We start from the raw sequence: 14558 nt of genomic DNA on the forward strand, positions 1-14558 counted from the left end.
TACAATAAACGAACTACCATGTCATTTTTTTTCTCTATTTTTCTCTAATTTTTGTATATTCTCATTTATCTATGACAATTCTACATTTTTTTGTCTTTACTAAAAAAATTTCATATATGATTACATCATTTTAAATTCCAACATATATGTATATAAACAATTGGGTTGTGAATTTTAAATTAGAGTTTTGAAATTAATTTTTAAAATATGATAATAAGTTAATAACAAATATTGTAATATCTTAATTATAAGAACAATGATTAAATGAGTATATAAAAGGTTTAGAGAGTGTAGACATAGTAAAATTGTCTAGTGAAATACATGTATAATAAGAACAAAGAACATTAATTATTTAAAGTATTAATTGCTAAGTTAAGTGAATTTTACATTTATACATATAGATATAGATTTGTGCAACTAGTCATGATCATATATGGTAATATATTTTTATTGAATGACATTATGACAATGCGTATGAAAATTAAACTTTTAGAAAAACATGAAGAACTACTTTTATTTGTGGTAATATATGACTAAATGTTATTTTAAAACATTTTTACATTGATAGTATATAAAAGAAACTCAAACGCTTGAAATACCCCAATAAATCTCAGAACCCTTGTATGTTTGCAATAATAACACTAACATAGTAACATGTGTGTTGGTTAAGGACATATTCAAAACCATGTGGAATCACCTTAGTTTTGGGACAACATACAAAAGTAGAATCAAACACTGCAATGATGTTAATATTAAATTATTAATTATGTAAAGTTGTTCAACTACATATTTTCTAACAACTTTTTCGTTGGTTTCAATTTTTAGAAAGCCCATGAAAAAAGGCAAAAAAACAAAACTTATGGAGCACTTTACCATAATGACGTTTAAGAACTAATCAAAGGACGTACAGTAAATATTTGTTCAGTTTTACCTTTTATAGTAAACAATGAAATATTAACATAATAAATTATTTCCTTAATTGATAAATAATTTTATAATTAATCCGCAAATAGCTATTTACATTCTTGTGAGCCCTATTATACTAGATTCTACAAACATGTCAAATATGAAAGAATCTCTTCCCTTTTGTGTGTGTCAGTCATATCTGATCTTCATATCCCCAGGACTATATTATGCATAAAGTAATTATCTACAAATCTACCAATATAAATGAAGGAGAAAAAACTGGAATCATATGATTGCTTTATGTTATCCACAATGACCTTATGCCCCACATGTCCTCCAATTTATTTTATGTTGACAAAATTATGGTTTATTGGTCCTTAACATAGAGTGGTCAGTCATACAACATTAGAACTCCAGGTGGCATTCACAATTCCAAAAAGCACATGCTGATTTGTGTGTAGTTGCAATTTCAATGATACTAAATTGTTTAGTGGTCAATAAATAAATAAATAGATAACTTAAATTAGTTGAGTGGTTAGTTTATTTTATTGTTTAATCAAATATTTAAAATTTAAATTTCACCTTGTGTAATTAATTGATCAGCAATATATTTTTAAATAGAGCTTGAATTAGCACAAATTAGTCATTAGTATATTAGATTAAAGGATACTATATATATAAAAAAAAAATGTTTAATATTCTTTGAGGAGGGTACAAAAATCTCAAAACCACTTTGATTAGTTTTTAAGTAGATAATGATATCACTTTAATTGCTTCTTAAGTAGATTGTGATGTTACCAACAGCAATGAATATTGCAGACCCTACTCACCATACCTACCTGCCAACTACCACTCTCCAACACCTTAGAAGTTATCAATGAGAAATTAAAAATGGCAACTGTATTAGATATTATTCTATTTCCCTTTCTGATGAGTTGCAATATCAATATCAAACTCAATTATATTGGATAATAAAATGTTACTTTAGTCCAATTGAATGATAATATAAAATCCTTTTAAAGTATTTGGACATCAACATCAAAATCAATTTATATTTTGTCTGATGAAGATTATAATCCTACCAATTGAGAATGAGAAGTATGGTCTAATGTAAGTAAATAAAGGACATATAATATTGACAAAAAATAATAATGATAATTATAGAGGGCATAATCAAATGGAAATGCTGTGAGATCAAACCACTTCAATTCTTCAGGTTCCTTTGCACTTTTGCACTCTCAGTGTCTAAGCTTTCCAGCAATGAAAACTTGAACAGGAGTTAGTCACTGTTGAAAAATTTGCATTCTTCATGATAGATTCTCTTGTCTCTCCACAACTACAAATCTGAGAGAATAGCTACAAATTCTTGACAGTGAAAGTGTCTTCTTTCTCCCCTCAAAACTCTACAATAACCAAAAGTTACTAAGAATAGGTGACATGATAACATCACATGAATAGTTCCTTGTGTCACTGTCCATGTCACATTCTCAATTGTTCAAAAGAACATAATGATCTCATCCCAAAAATGAAGTCAGTAACTTAATTTGTGAGCAAGAATTTAATGTGTTCAATTTGTAGCTATACTTTTCTTCACACTTGACTTTTTAACCTTTAACATCAACATCAGCATCAACTGTTCTTGAACTCTTTGTCTGGTAGCCAATTCCACATTTTTTGTAAGCAGCACATTTTTTTTTCTCTCTCATTTCTCATATATAAATCTTGAATTTGGATCCTCTAAAGTGCGGAGGTAAAGTGCAATGTTTTAGACCATTGATGAGAAAATTAACGGCCAGAGTAACTAATCATGCAATCTGTGTCGTCAATTTTTTTCCCATCAATTGTTCAGACATTGCACTTTACTCTCCGAAGTGCATTCGGATCTGCACTTTAGAGGAGCCTGAATCCATAAACGTTAGTATATTCAACCACATCAATGTATATTATGAATTTGGAGAGAACTATAGTAGTTGTAAACTGCTTCAAAAGGGCAATAATGGTTTACCACTATAGATTTCTTTTCCTAGTGTATAATCTCTTCAAGCTTTCTAAGGACTAGCTTTATGTTAGGCCTAACTGAAGGTGAAGGGGAGCAACAAGCCATTGCAAGTTGGAAAAACTTGAGAATGCTTTCTTCACTGACCGAATTCTTCTTGTCATCTCTGCTGTTTCTAAGGAGAATGGCTGGATGGTAAAGATCAGCAGTTCTATGTGCAAGAACAGCATTTCTCATGAAATTGGGAAGATAGAAATCCTCATCAGGTGTCGGATGCTCGTTGATAGGTTCCTTTCCCGAAAGCAATTCGAGGAAGATCACACCAAGGCTGTATATATCAGTCTCTTCACTTGCATCCTTCATCTTGATGAGCTCTGGTGGCTTGTATCCTTGAGCAGCCGAGCTTTCGAGCATTTCTTGGCCGGCAGTAGGATTCAGCAGAAGGTGGAGGCTGGAATCTGAGATGTACGGTTGGTAAGACCGATCCAAAAGGATGTTTTTCGATTTGAGGTTTCCATGGATGATTGGTTTGTCTAGTCCAGTGTGAAGATGCTCTAATCCTTTGGCTATACCGTAGGATATTTTGCATATGTTAGACCATTTGTAACACTCTCCATTTCCATCTGTTAAGTGAACATTGTTCATCAATAATTATAACATAAAGTTTTCAATATATATATATATATATATATATATATATATATATATATATATATATATATATATAACAGAAAAAGTAATTATCTAAATAGGGGAAGAGACCTATTTAAATAGGGGAAGAGTAGGTTGATGATTCAAATAGCAAGTTCTGAAATCTATCTATTTGATCACTAGTTCAAACTAAGGGTACAATTAAGAAAAATGCAATGTTTACCAACAGATCAAAATATTCACTAAAAATGCAAAAACAGAAAGCAAAGCAAAACAGAACTATTTGATTCAAGTTGAAACAAATATCAAGCACTTAGAAATAGGGAATTACTTAGCTACTAAGATTAAGAGTTACAAGACAAAATAGGTTGTTTCTTCAGCATTGTAACTTCCATAATTCCCATAATTCAACATCCTTCATCTCAATTAGAGATACCAAACAAAACATGGAATAATTGAATTATCTAAAAAATTTTCAGGAGATCAGGCACTGTGAATGCCTTCTAGATCCTTATCTTGACAAAATCAGAACACTTCATCAAATGAACATTTCAAACAAAAAAGAAGAATTTAACAAGCAAAAGATTCATTACCTCTAATGAATTGAGTCAGATTTCCATTCCTATAGAAAGGATGAACAAGTAGCTTCTCACCCCTTGGACCTGTGTAGAATCCAAGAAGAGGCACCAAATTGGGGTGCCTCAACCTTCCAAGAAACTGAATCATCTCATCCAAATCTTCACCTCTTGTGGTGCAAACTGGCCTCAGAAACCTCAAAAGCCTCACCTTGTTGCTCCTCTGAAGCAAAGCCTTATACAAAGTTCCATAATTGGACTTCCCAATAACCTCACCAGGAGCATCCAAAATATCACAAATTGTCAAATCCTCACCACCATGGAAGATGATCAAGTCCTCCTTCATAGCCACCTCCTCTTCTTCTTCTTCCTGTTTCTGCTGTTCTGAGCTCTCTATATCCTTCCTCTCACTTCCATCTCTTGATGATAATCTTTTCAAGTATAAGAACACATAAAGTGCAACAATTACAAGAAATGTAGCTGAAGCTAGTACTAGTACTAGTATCACCATAAGGGTAGTTTTCATTTATCTGAAAGGGAAATAAATAAAAACAAAAATCTTATCTTTTTTGTGACCCAGAAGCAAGTTAAGATTTTGAGATAATGGGGTGGCATAAAATGGAGAATTAAGATCTGGGTATCATGAAAGAGACTGAAAAGAGTTCATTTTTTATGGGGTAATAGTGTTCCCATGTGAGTATAGGACAAAAGGAAGCATGTGTAATGGGAACTTTTTCTTGTGGTGTGGGAATGGGAAGTTACCTGAGAAGGGGGCAATGGAAATAATGGTTTATGAGATGAAGAAGTGGACATGGAAGAGAGATGGCAGAGAAATTTTTGTTGTTGTTGGCATTGAAGTGAAGTGAATGAGTGTGAAAGGAGAGAGTTAAAACTCAAAAGAACATAACAAGCTGCTGGAAATGCTGTTATGAACTGTGTTTGTTGGTGTGTGGGAATGGATCAATGAAAGACAGATCTACGGCATGTGATGTATATTATTATCTGAAATAAAACAAAAATATATGAGATTGAGATGTACAAAAAAAAAATCATTAATTTAGTTATTATATATATATATATATATTAAAAATATTATTTATACATTAAAATTAGTCTTAGTATATATATACAAATTATAAATAATATATATTTTAAATATATTTTATATTAATAATTAATTTTAATATATATTTAATATAATTATTTTAGTATATATATTTTTTATAAATAATTGATTTAATATTTAATATTTAATTTTTAATTTATACATAATGCAATACCATGATTGTATCTAAAATTTGACTGTTGTGTCTGATTATTGTTGTGAAAGTACTCATTTGCCACCAAAGTTTTTAACTATTTATTTACTATTTGTGGGTGATTGTGTATGATTATCATTTATTTTTTTAGTAACTACTATATTCATATAAAATTGCTAGTGATTTACATAATATCTTAGGTATAAATATGAATGAAGTTGATTTTAAAAGTTTTATCATTTACCGAAAATAAGCCATGAGAACTTGTATCTTTCATCTAAAGCTTTGAGTAATTTAAAGAAAACAAAAATAGAGTAACATTTAAAATCTTTAACTATAATGTTTAGCAAAACTCACAAGAGATTTACAAGTGAATTATACTCTTACTCATTAAAGTGTAATATTTAAACTAAAAATCCTCCTATTGATTTCTAATTTTATCTAAACTATTATTTTATTGCTAAGTATGAAAATATTTTACCACTTGCATTAAAAAAAATGAAATGGGCATATTAAAAATCAACTATTATATAGTTAGTGATATATATAATATGGTTGTTTTATTTTAAATTAAAAAAAAATGGTTTCTTCATATGCCACCAAACATAATAATCAATAATCAAAGACCTCCAACTTCGCCGCTGATTGTCTCTGACCAAAGATAATATCCTCATCTAATATTCTATGGTGTTTAAGTGAATAATTTTTTTCTTAATCATATGAAATCACTAATAATATGTTTTAAGTATTGACATTTGAATACATTGAGTCATTTTTGTGACAACTTTTTTTTATATGAAAAAAATATTAGTATTTTTGTTAAAAATAAAATTATTGGGTGTAATTACATATAGGTGGATTTTGTAAGCGTGTTACAACACGTAGGAATGTGTTGCAATACGTGGCAACACTCCAGTCAATACACAAAAAATGTATTGAATATTTTTACAATAATATAATATACTTTAAATATTAATATTTAAACAAAATACCATCTCTACTTTTATATTAAAAATAATTTTTGCCATTCTTGTAATCATAAATTCTCAATTATATATTCTTTAAAAGTGCATTAATCTTTCAATTTTTTCTACTAATATTTACTTAATTTTATTCTTTTATCTTCCTCTTTCTTTTTCTTCTCTCTCCTTGTAAACTTTTTAAAAAAGGTTGATTTTTTAGTTTCACTTAATTTACTTTTATTCTCTACCAAAGACAATTTAACAAAAAGTTGTAAAATTTTTGTTATATAGACAAATTTTTACTAAGATTTTGCTTGGAAATTGAAATGCTTTAATTGAATTTTCTTCGATTACAATTTTTTATTTTGAATGAAATAGATATATTAGTTTGTTTTTCTCTTGTTTATTAATATAGTTGAATTATTATTATTTTTTTGTTAATTTTAAGTGAGATAAAGAGAAGAAAAATTAAAATTCTCACACTATAGGTGGAATTGTGGAAATTAAAAACTCCTATTTCTAACTAATTAAAATTCTTCAATAAAAATTCTTGAAATTTATAAATCCTTTCAATGTAAATCCAAACACAGATTTTCCCAACAAAAAATTTAATTTCCACCTTGAATTATTACCTATTGCCATTCAAATACTTTTGCATTTCAAATTCTAATAAACTCTTTTTAAAATGATTGTACTATTATCACTATGGATATTATTGACATTTCAATATACTTTCATATTACATTTTTTTAGAGAAAAACCTTGTATATTACATTTTTTTAGAGAAAAACCTAAAATAACTGTGACAATTACCTCAAAAGACAACGAGGCCCTTGACAAGAAAAAAACTTAACCTGGCCCCTGACAATTACCTCGAAAGGACAACGAGGTCTCTATGTAAAAAAAATCAATATTATTTTTTTTGACACAGGAGCTAAAAAGTCCCAAAAAAAATCAAGGGCCGAATTGAATATTTTTTTTTCTTAGAGACCTCATCCTTTCGAGGTAATTGTCAGGGATCGGATGTGATATTCACTCTTTTTTTTAAATAAATCACTTTCACTATGGCAACTATTTTCAAGGTAGAAAAGTGGAAAGTAGAAACAACTATATATGAAGCCAACAATTTTTTTTTTTTCTTTTATTGAAAATATGATATCATGTAGGGGGACCAAACTTTGATGATATTGATATATAAACATGACAATGCTCAAAAGACAACAGCTTTGAAGGTTCTTTGAATGGAAAAAGGCGCAATCTATGGAGGCATAGCATGGTCCTCTTCCATAATAGAGGCATTGTGACATACAAAAGGTAGCAAGATACTACATTACATTTGGAAATTTTCAATCTTTATCAAAAAAGGGTTGTAAAGGTTGGCGACAAAATACTCTTTTTCCTTTTGGAATTATAGCTATTCTCTTTTATTCTTTTACTTCACATTATTTTATTTTTGGAGATTCCCTAGAGAATATTATTTAATATTTTCCAATAGAAAATAACATTAGTTAAAGGAGATAATGCATGTCACTCTAAGGTTGCGTTTGTTTATTGTCTTTTAAATACATGGACACAAACATAAATACACAAAGAGACATATACATAAAGATACATAAATTTTTTATTGTGTTTGGTGATACTAAACAAGACACACAGTATAAACTAAATATCAATTTTACCCTTATATCATTATCAATGAAATAAGGACAAGAGTGAATTACTAAGGATAAAAGAGTAAGTATTTGTGTCTCATCAATGTATCTCTGTGTTTCATCTTTTTTAAATGACACCAAATACATGTATTTTATGTATGTTTGTGTGTCACCGTGTCCTTCAAAAATTCGTGTCTCAGCAAACAAACGATAGATGTGTACCACCGTGTCTATGTATTAGTGTCTATGTCTCATCAAACAAACGCAGCATAAGGTAACGTTTGGTAGAGAAACAGAGACGACTGAGACTGAGACTGAGACTAAAAGACAGAGACTAAGAGATAGAAATTGAAATAAATCTCAGTATTTTGTTTGGTGCAAAATGGGAGACAGAAATTGAAACAAGAATAAAACTGTAATTTAATTTGCACAAAGGGTAAAATTAGAATTAATTAATTGAAATGAGGGTATTTTAGGTATAAATTGTTATTAAAGTTTCAATTTCCATCTCTAAAAATTTTAGTCCCTGTGTCCCCACTTTTTAGAGGTACTGAAATACTGAAATTTTAAAGACAGAGACAAAAATTTTAGTACTAATCTCTAAACCAACAAACATGATACTGAGTCTCAATCTCAATATCTCATAACAAACACTACACTACCTAATTGATCATATTAGTTAAAAGTATTCAAGCACGTTTAATTGTGGAATTTTGATAGATCCAATATATTAATACTAGTATAATTGTATTTATCAATATATGCGTACACAATTTAGATGTTAATTAAGAATTTTTCTCAATTCATTTTTTTCCGAAAAGACTTAATGTTAATGAGTTAGGTTTATTGGAGTTGGAGTGACTCATTTTATATTATTAGCGTAATAGATTTTTGTTTTAATCTTCTATTAGCTTTTTTAAATAAAACTTAGATTCGTAATAAATTAATTTTTGACCTATCGAATTAGAGAATATAGTAAAAAAATGATTTTAATCTCAAACCCCAAAAAATAGATTATTTTTATTTCATAATAAATAAATGTTAGCTCGACTCAAAAAAATTGACTCAAAAAAATTGAAAAAGAATAGATATTGTCATTGTCAAATCGATAATGTTATTCATTTATTATATATTATTTCCAAATAATTTAAGATTTTTTTATTATTATGATTAACAGAATAAAAACTAATTTATTAAAAAAATCATATAAAGAAGGGGTGATGATATCACTAAGAAAAGATATATGTTAGGATTTTCTTTTTTACTCAAAATCAGAATTTGATGATGGCATGATGAGAATATTCCCCCCATGCACTATAGATTTTGGAGGTGGTTGTCGTACTAAAATGGGAACCCAATGATAATGGGTTTTAGAAATTGTTGATAATTCATCTGTGAAAGATTATGGTCCACTTAAATAACACATTAAATATATAACAATTATGATATACTAGTTTATAGCTGTCGGTAATTATTGTTGATAAGACATTTGATAAGGTTTTAAGAAAAATAACATGATTATATGAAAATACTTGTAGATTACTCTTGGATTAAGAAAAAAAAAATATGTTCAATAAATAAGAGTTAATTTTTAAACTCTTTAAATTTGTAGATTTCGTAAAAAATACTTTAGTTTGTTTAAATTTTTTAAATTCAAATAAGTTTTATTTTCTTTTATTTGACCAAAAGTTTAAAGAAAAGGGACTAAAATTTCCTAAAATTAACTAAATAAATTTGTTGCATTTAGAACTTGAACTTTAAGATTAAACAAAAAAAAATTATAGTTAAAAAAAAAAATAGATGGTACATTTTTTTTTAATATTCAAATTCTTAATGAAAGGGTTTAAATATCACTGATAAAAGACAAGACAAGAGAAAACAAAACAAAACTTTTTTTCCAAAAATTACTTAATCAATCTATAATGTATAGGCTATTTTTTTTTTTTTGGTGACTATCTATAATGTATAGGATCTTGTTGTATATAATATATTATATAACCTGAGAAAATGTGAGTGAGTCACCTCCCCAACTTACATTCCTTTGATAGAATAATGCAATATATTTTACCATATCAAATTTTATTTTTTAAATAAAAAATACTATATATACACTAAAAATTAATCACTAAATTAATTATTATATATTTTTATATAAATATAAATATTATTTAACTTATTTTTAATATATATTTTATAATTTAATATATATTTTATATAAATAATTAATTTAATAATCATTTTTATATACATATAATATAATTATTCTTAAATTATGTAATTTTAGTTTACATAAAATTAAACTAAATATATACTAAAATTATCTATTAAAATTAATTATCAGTACAAAATATATATTAATATATAAAATACATATTAAAAATAAATTAAATTACTTACATATTTATACACAAATATATAATAACTAATTACTAATCATTTGTATGTATAGATAGTATTTTTAGATTTTTATTCTTTTTAACAGTTTATATTTGTTGTCCTATTAAATTTATTTTTTAATATTCTTTCACTCATCAATAAAATTTGATTTTTTTTTTATTTAAATCCCCAGAGAGAAGACAATAATAAGTGGTGGGAGCATCACAAAAACAAGCTTTTTTTCTAATATCTAAATCCATTATCCAATTCCAAGTTTCCAACTTTAGCTTATAGCTTCTTAAAAATCCTTTTTTTCCTTTGTGTTCTTGCATCTTGTTGTTCAACAACACCACCATCTTGTTGTTCTTAATCCCACACACAATCATTTGTTGTTGTTTTGTTCATCATTTCAATTTTCAGGTTCACAGGTTTGACTTTAAGGAGCTTCGGAAAAAAAACTTGCCCTTTAATCTTTATCATAAGGTTGTATGTACATTGATTATTGCATGATGTTTGTACTCTCTTCAATTTCAAAAAGTTTGCTTTTTTTTTTTTTTGTATCCATTTTGTTAAGTTAATCAACTTTCTTGATCTTGTTTAATTAATGAATTAATTAGTGTTCCCTTTCCATAGTTGTATTGGTTCTTCTTTACATTTAGGTTATGAATTTGGAAGTTGAATTGATTTTTACTTGCATGTATAGCTATTCTCTGTGATGTAGGTTAATTATATCTATTCACCATCATAATCTTGAGCTAAGTTTCCATACTGCAATTTATATCCATTCTTGAAAGAATCTGCTAGAAGTTTCACTGAACATGGAAATGCCTTAGGGTAAGGGCTTTACCAGTTTACCCCCTCATTACTTAGATTAGCATTTGAAGTTGTGTGTGATTGATGAAATTTAGAGAGATATGCAATGAGTGACATATTAAGTGTTAATTAATCATCTAATCATTACTATTTGGGTGAATTTCATTGACTGTTCTTGAAGTTGGGCGATATTACGCACGACACTCCTCATTTGTAAGTTTCTAGGCCAACCTTTCCAGGGATTTAAGTTATATGACATTTGGTATCATTCTATTTTATGAAGAATGGCACTATGATTGCGTTTGGTAAGTGTTTAAGGTTAGAACAAAAGACACAAAGATAGAGATAAGATAGAAAAGTTGTGTATCTGTTCTTATCTTTATCGATTTCAATTTGGAGTAGACAAAGTATTAGGCAAATTTCATCTGAGGATAGAGACATTTTGATTGTTTCTATATCAGTTGCATTTTCTGTCATGACACTAGACAAGCCTAACCTCTGCTATGCATTAAAGCGTGTCGAGAGTAATATCACCTTTAATCAAGAAAGTTCTGTGTAATTTACCCTTAACATCATGTTAAAGGGAAATTCCAATTTCAACATATCTTTGTGTGATGGCTAAATAAATATTTGGGATTTTTTTTTTCTAAATTTGTTAGCAGTTGCTTGGAATATAGCAGAGGCATTCTGAATCCTACTTGGGTTTATTGAGCTTTCAATGGGAGGTGTATTCGGAAGGCATGATAGCCATAAAAGATGGATTTACGGAACCAAAATTGAGAATAAAATTGTTGAAGCAATGCAAAAGAGGGAATCTAAAGGATCTTCGGTGAAATCATTCAACACTATAATCTTGAAATTCCCAAAAATTGATGAAAGCTTTAGAAAATGCAAAGCCATATTTGAGCAGTTTGGTAGGTTTGTACTTCAAATCTATGCTTTTGCTAAATTTTTGGTCAGTGTTTTCTTAGAATCCTATTATTATGCCTACTTCATGTACATGCTGCAGCTTTTTTTGTGGTTTTCTGCTAATATGTGTGTGTTTTTGGCTTTGCTAATAGATGAGGATTCGAATGGGGTAATAGATCGAGAAGAGTTGAAAAATAGTTTCAGTAAACTGGAAATTTCTATTACTGAGGAGGACTTGAATGATCTCTTTAAAGCATGTGACGTCAATGAAGATATGGGAGTGAAGTTCTCTGAGTTCATTGTACTCCTTTGCCTTGTCTACCTTCTCACAGACGATCCAGCAGCCCTTCACATTGTATCCTTGCACATGATTCTTGAACTATCTTAATTTCTTTATGATAAGCTATATACGCATTCGTAAAAGTTTTGAATTTGGAATACCCTTTTCGGCCATTTGGCTAAGATTAAGGGTGGTTTTTTATTTTGATCACCATAGAAGTTCCGAATTTGGAAGGTAGAGTAGTAATGCTTGCTCCTTGAATCGTATGTTCTCTAACCTCTTATTGATATTTAAGTTGTTTAGATTTATTATTGTAAATTCAAGTCCAAGAAAATGATTGTAGATTCTTCAGAGATGTTTGGACTTAATGAACTATTCATGCATTGACATTAATATGTGATAGTAGCTTTGAGAAATTTTGTCATATGGCGAAAATAATATGAACAGATTTTGCGTTTGCCATACTTATAAGTTATAATCCCTGGATTTCCCTTTCTTGCTATCTTTTCGAAAGAGAAATTTCCATGACTTCCTTAGAAATCACAAATTGGGTTGCCGGATCTAGAGGCCACGTTCGAGACTTTGGTCGATGCATTTGTGTTTTTGGACAAGAACAAGGATGGTTATGTCAGCAAAAGCGAGATGATTGAGGCGGTAAATGAAAGCCGGGAGCGTTCTTCCGAAAGAATAGCAATCAAAAGATTTGGTCAGTTATCTGTCCCCATTCCTGTATGTTTGAATAAGCATATCATATACACTGAAGCAGGCATTTTCTAGTTTAAACACAGACATAATCATGTTGGCATTGGCACCATGCAATAATTGGCAATTATGGTTATAAGAAACTAACACAAAACTTATGTTACATTTAGTCATCAAGCTAGATCATAAGATATTCTCTTTTTATTAACATTTATATTCTCCACAAAAATGCTGCAGAAGAAATGGATTGGGATAAAAATGGAATGGTGAGCTTCAAGGAGTTCCTTTTCGCGTTTACTAGGTGGGTTGGAATCGACGACAAGGAAGATGAAGAGGCCTGAGGCCTGAAGCTTGTCATCTATAAGTGCCTTATACTGCTTCTGTTGTTAGTAGCTGGTAATAAAAAAACAAAATGTTTCAGGCTCCAAAGAAACCTGAAAATTAAAAAAATGGAGGCTTTTCTTGTTTTAGTTTGCAATAAAGGGCTGGTTGCTACACTTTGATCTGCAATAAACCTTTCATAGATGAAGTTCATTTGTAAATAGGCAGAAAAGTGTGTATAACTGTGAGTGCTATGTTGAAGATGTGTTAAAATATTTTACCTTGTAACTGCTACCATGTTTATTAGACAGCCTTCTTCAGTAGTTTTTCTCTTTTGCTTTATTATTCCTATTATTGATAGGCAAGTTCATTCCCTTCCAAGTGCCAAGTATGGAAAAAGTTTGAGTTCCAAGGTTAAGATTAGAAGGTTTATAAGTTTGATACATTATATACTTCTTGAGCTAACTTTTTAGGTAAGTTAAACACATTCAATTTCTAATATGATATCAAAGTCTATCAATTCCAATTTAGTTGGGCCTTACCTCTTAACCAATTTGGATTGGTCTAGTGGTTAGCTTACTAGTCTGCTTGAGCAAATGATGGGGGGTTTGAATTTCGAATTGTGCATGTAGCAGCTAATTGTTAGTTGCAAACCCTTAAATAGAACTCTGATCTGCGATGAATTAATCTTTGACTTGTTCAGCTGAACTCTGATCTGCGATGAATTAATCTTTGACTTGTTCAGCTGAAATATTGTGAGAAAACAAAAAAAAAAATAGTTGGGTCCTGTCTGGTAGACGTTTCATTTAGAAGTTTCATTTAGAAGTTGATTAAATGGAAGCGACATTTGAGATGATAAATCTACTTGTATAAATATCAATTTTTGGCAGTTCAGATCTCATTTATATAGTAACCGAAAAACATTTACAATTATCTTGTTCTCACTACAAACTAGATACATGAGATAAGTAACATCACATTACAACATATAGTTTGTAAATGAAATACTCTGACTAGACTATTGTATATTTTAATAAGCATGAAATCTTCCATTCAACTCACACACTCTTCATTTATTACAAAAACAAAAACAGAAAATGAAACTTTTTTCTAAAATGATTGTAAATAAAAAATTTTGTTTAAATTTTAGAATTTG

General features: G+C 28.9%; 2 protein-coding genes across 7 annotated transcripts; one reads left to right on the plus strand and one right to left on the minus strand.

The window, feature by feature from the left end:
* Positions 1 to 1930: 1930 nt before the first annotated feature.
* On the minus strand, positions 1931 to 5095 carry LOC107625433 (Protein kinase superfamily protein). The gene is made up of 3 exons (XM_016328098.3): positions 4147 to 5095; positions 2912 to 3525; positions 1931 to 2309 (listed from the first exon to the last, which is right to left on the minus strand). Exons 1-2 carry the CDS (start codon positions 4652 to 4654, stop codon positions 2930 to 2932), a joined length of 1104 nt encoding a protein of 367 aa, XP_016183584.1. The 5' UTR covers positions 4655 to 5095; the 3' UTR covers positions 1931 to 2309; positions 2912 to 2929.
* A 5427-nt stretch (positions 5096 to 10522) lies between these two features.
* Positions 10523 to 13708, plus strand: LOC107625514 (putative calcium-binding protein CML21). 6 transcript variants are annotated; one of them, XM_016328348.2, is made up of 6 exons: positions 10561 to 10860; positions 11099 to 11211; positions 11850 to 12104; positions 12252 to 12454; positions 12917 to 13085; positions 13319 to 13708. In XM_016328348.2, the coding sequence occupies exons 3-6, from the start codon at positions 11909 to 11911 to the stop codon at positions 13420 to 13422; spliced, it is 672 nt and encodes a 223-aa protein (XP_016183834.1). In that variant the 5' UTR covers positions 10561 to 10860; positions 11099 to 11211; positions 11850 to 11908; the 3' UTR covers positions 13423 to 13708. The 6 variants fall into 6 exon arrangements, with proteins under 6 accessions (XP_016183684.1, XP_016183762.1, XP_016183834.1 ...); XM_016328483.3 differs by having other exon boundaries at positions 10583 to 10860; positions 11081 to 11211; XM_016328411.2 differs by having other exon boundaries at positions 10583 to 10860; positions 11853 to 12104.
* The last annotated feature ends 850 nt before the right edge of the window (positions 13709 to 14558 follow it).

The sequence above is a fragment of the Arachis ipaensis genome, chromosome B1 (assembly GCF_059453495.1).
Source record: "Arachis ipaensis isolate K30076 ecotype BB chromosome B1, ASM5945349v1, whole genome shotgun sequence".
Lineage (NCBI taxonomy): Eukaryota > Viridiplantae > Streptophyta > Magnoliopsida > Fabales > Fabaceae > Arachis > Arachis ipaensis.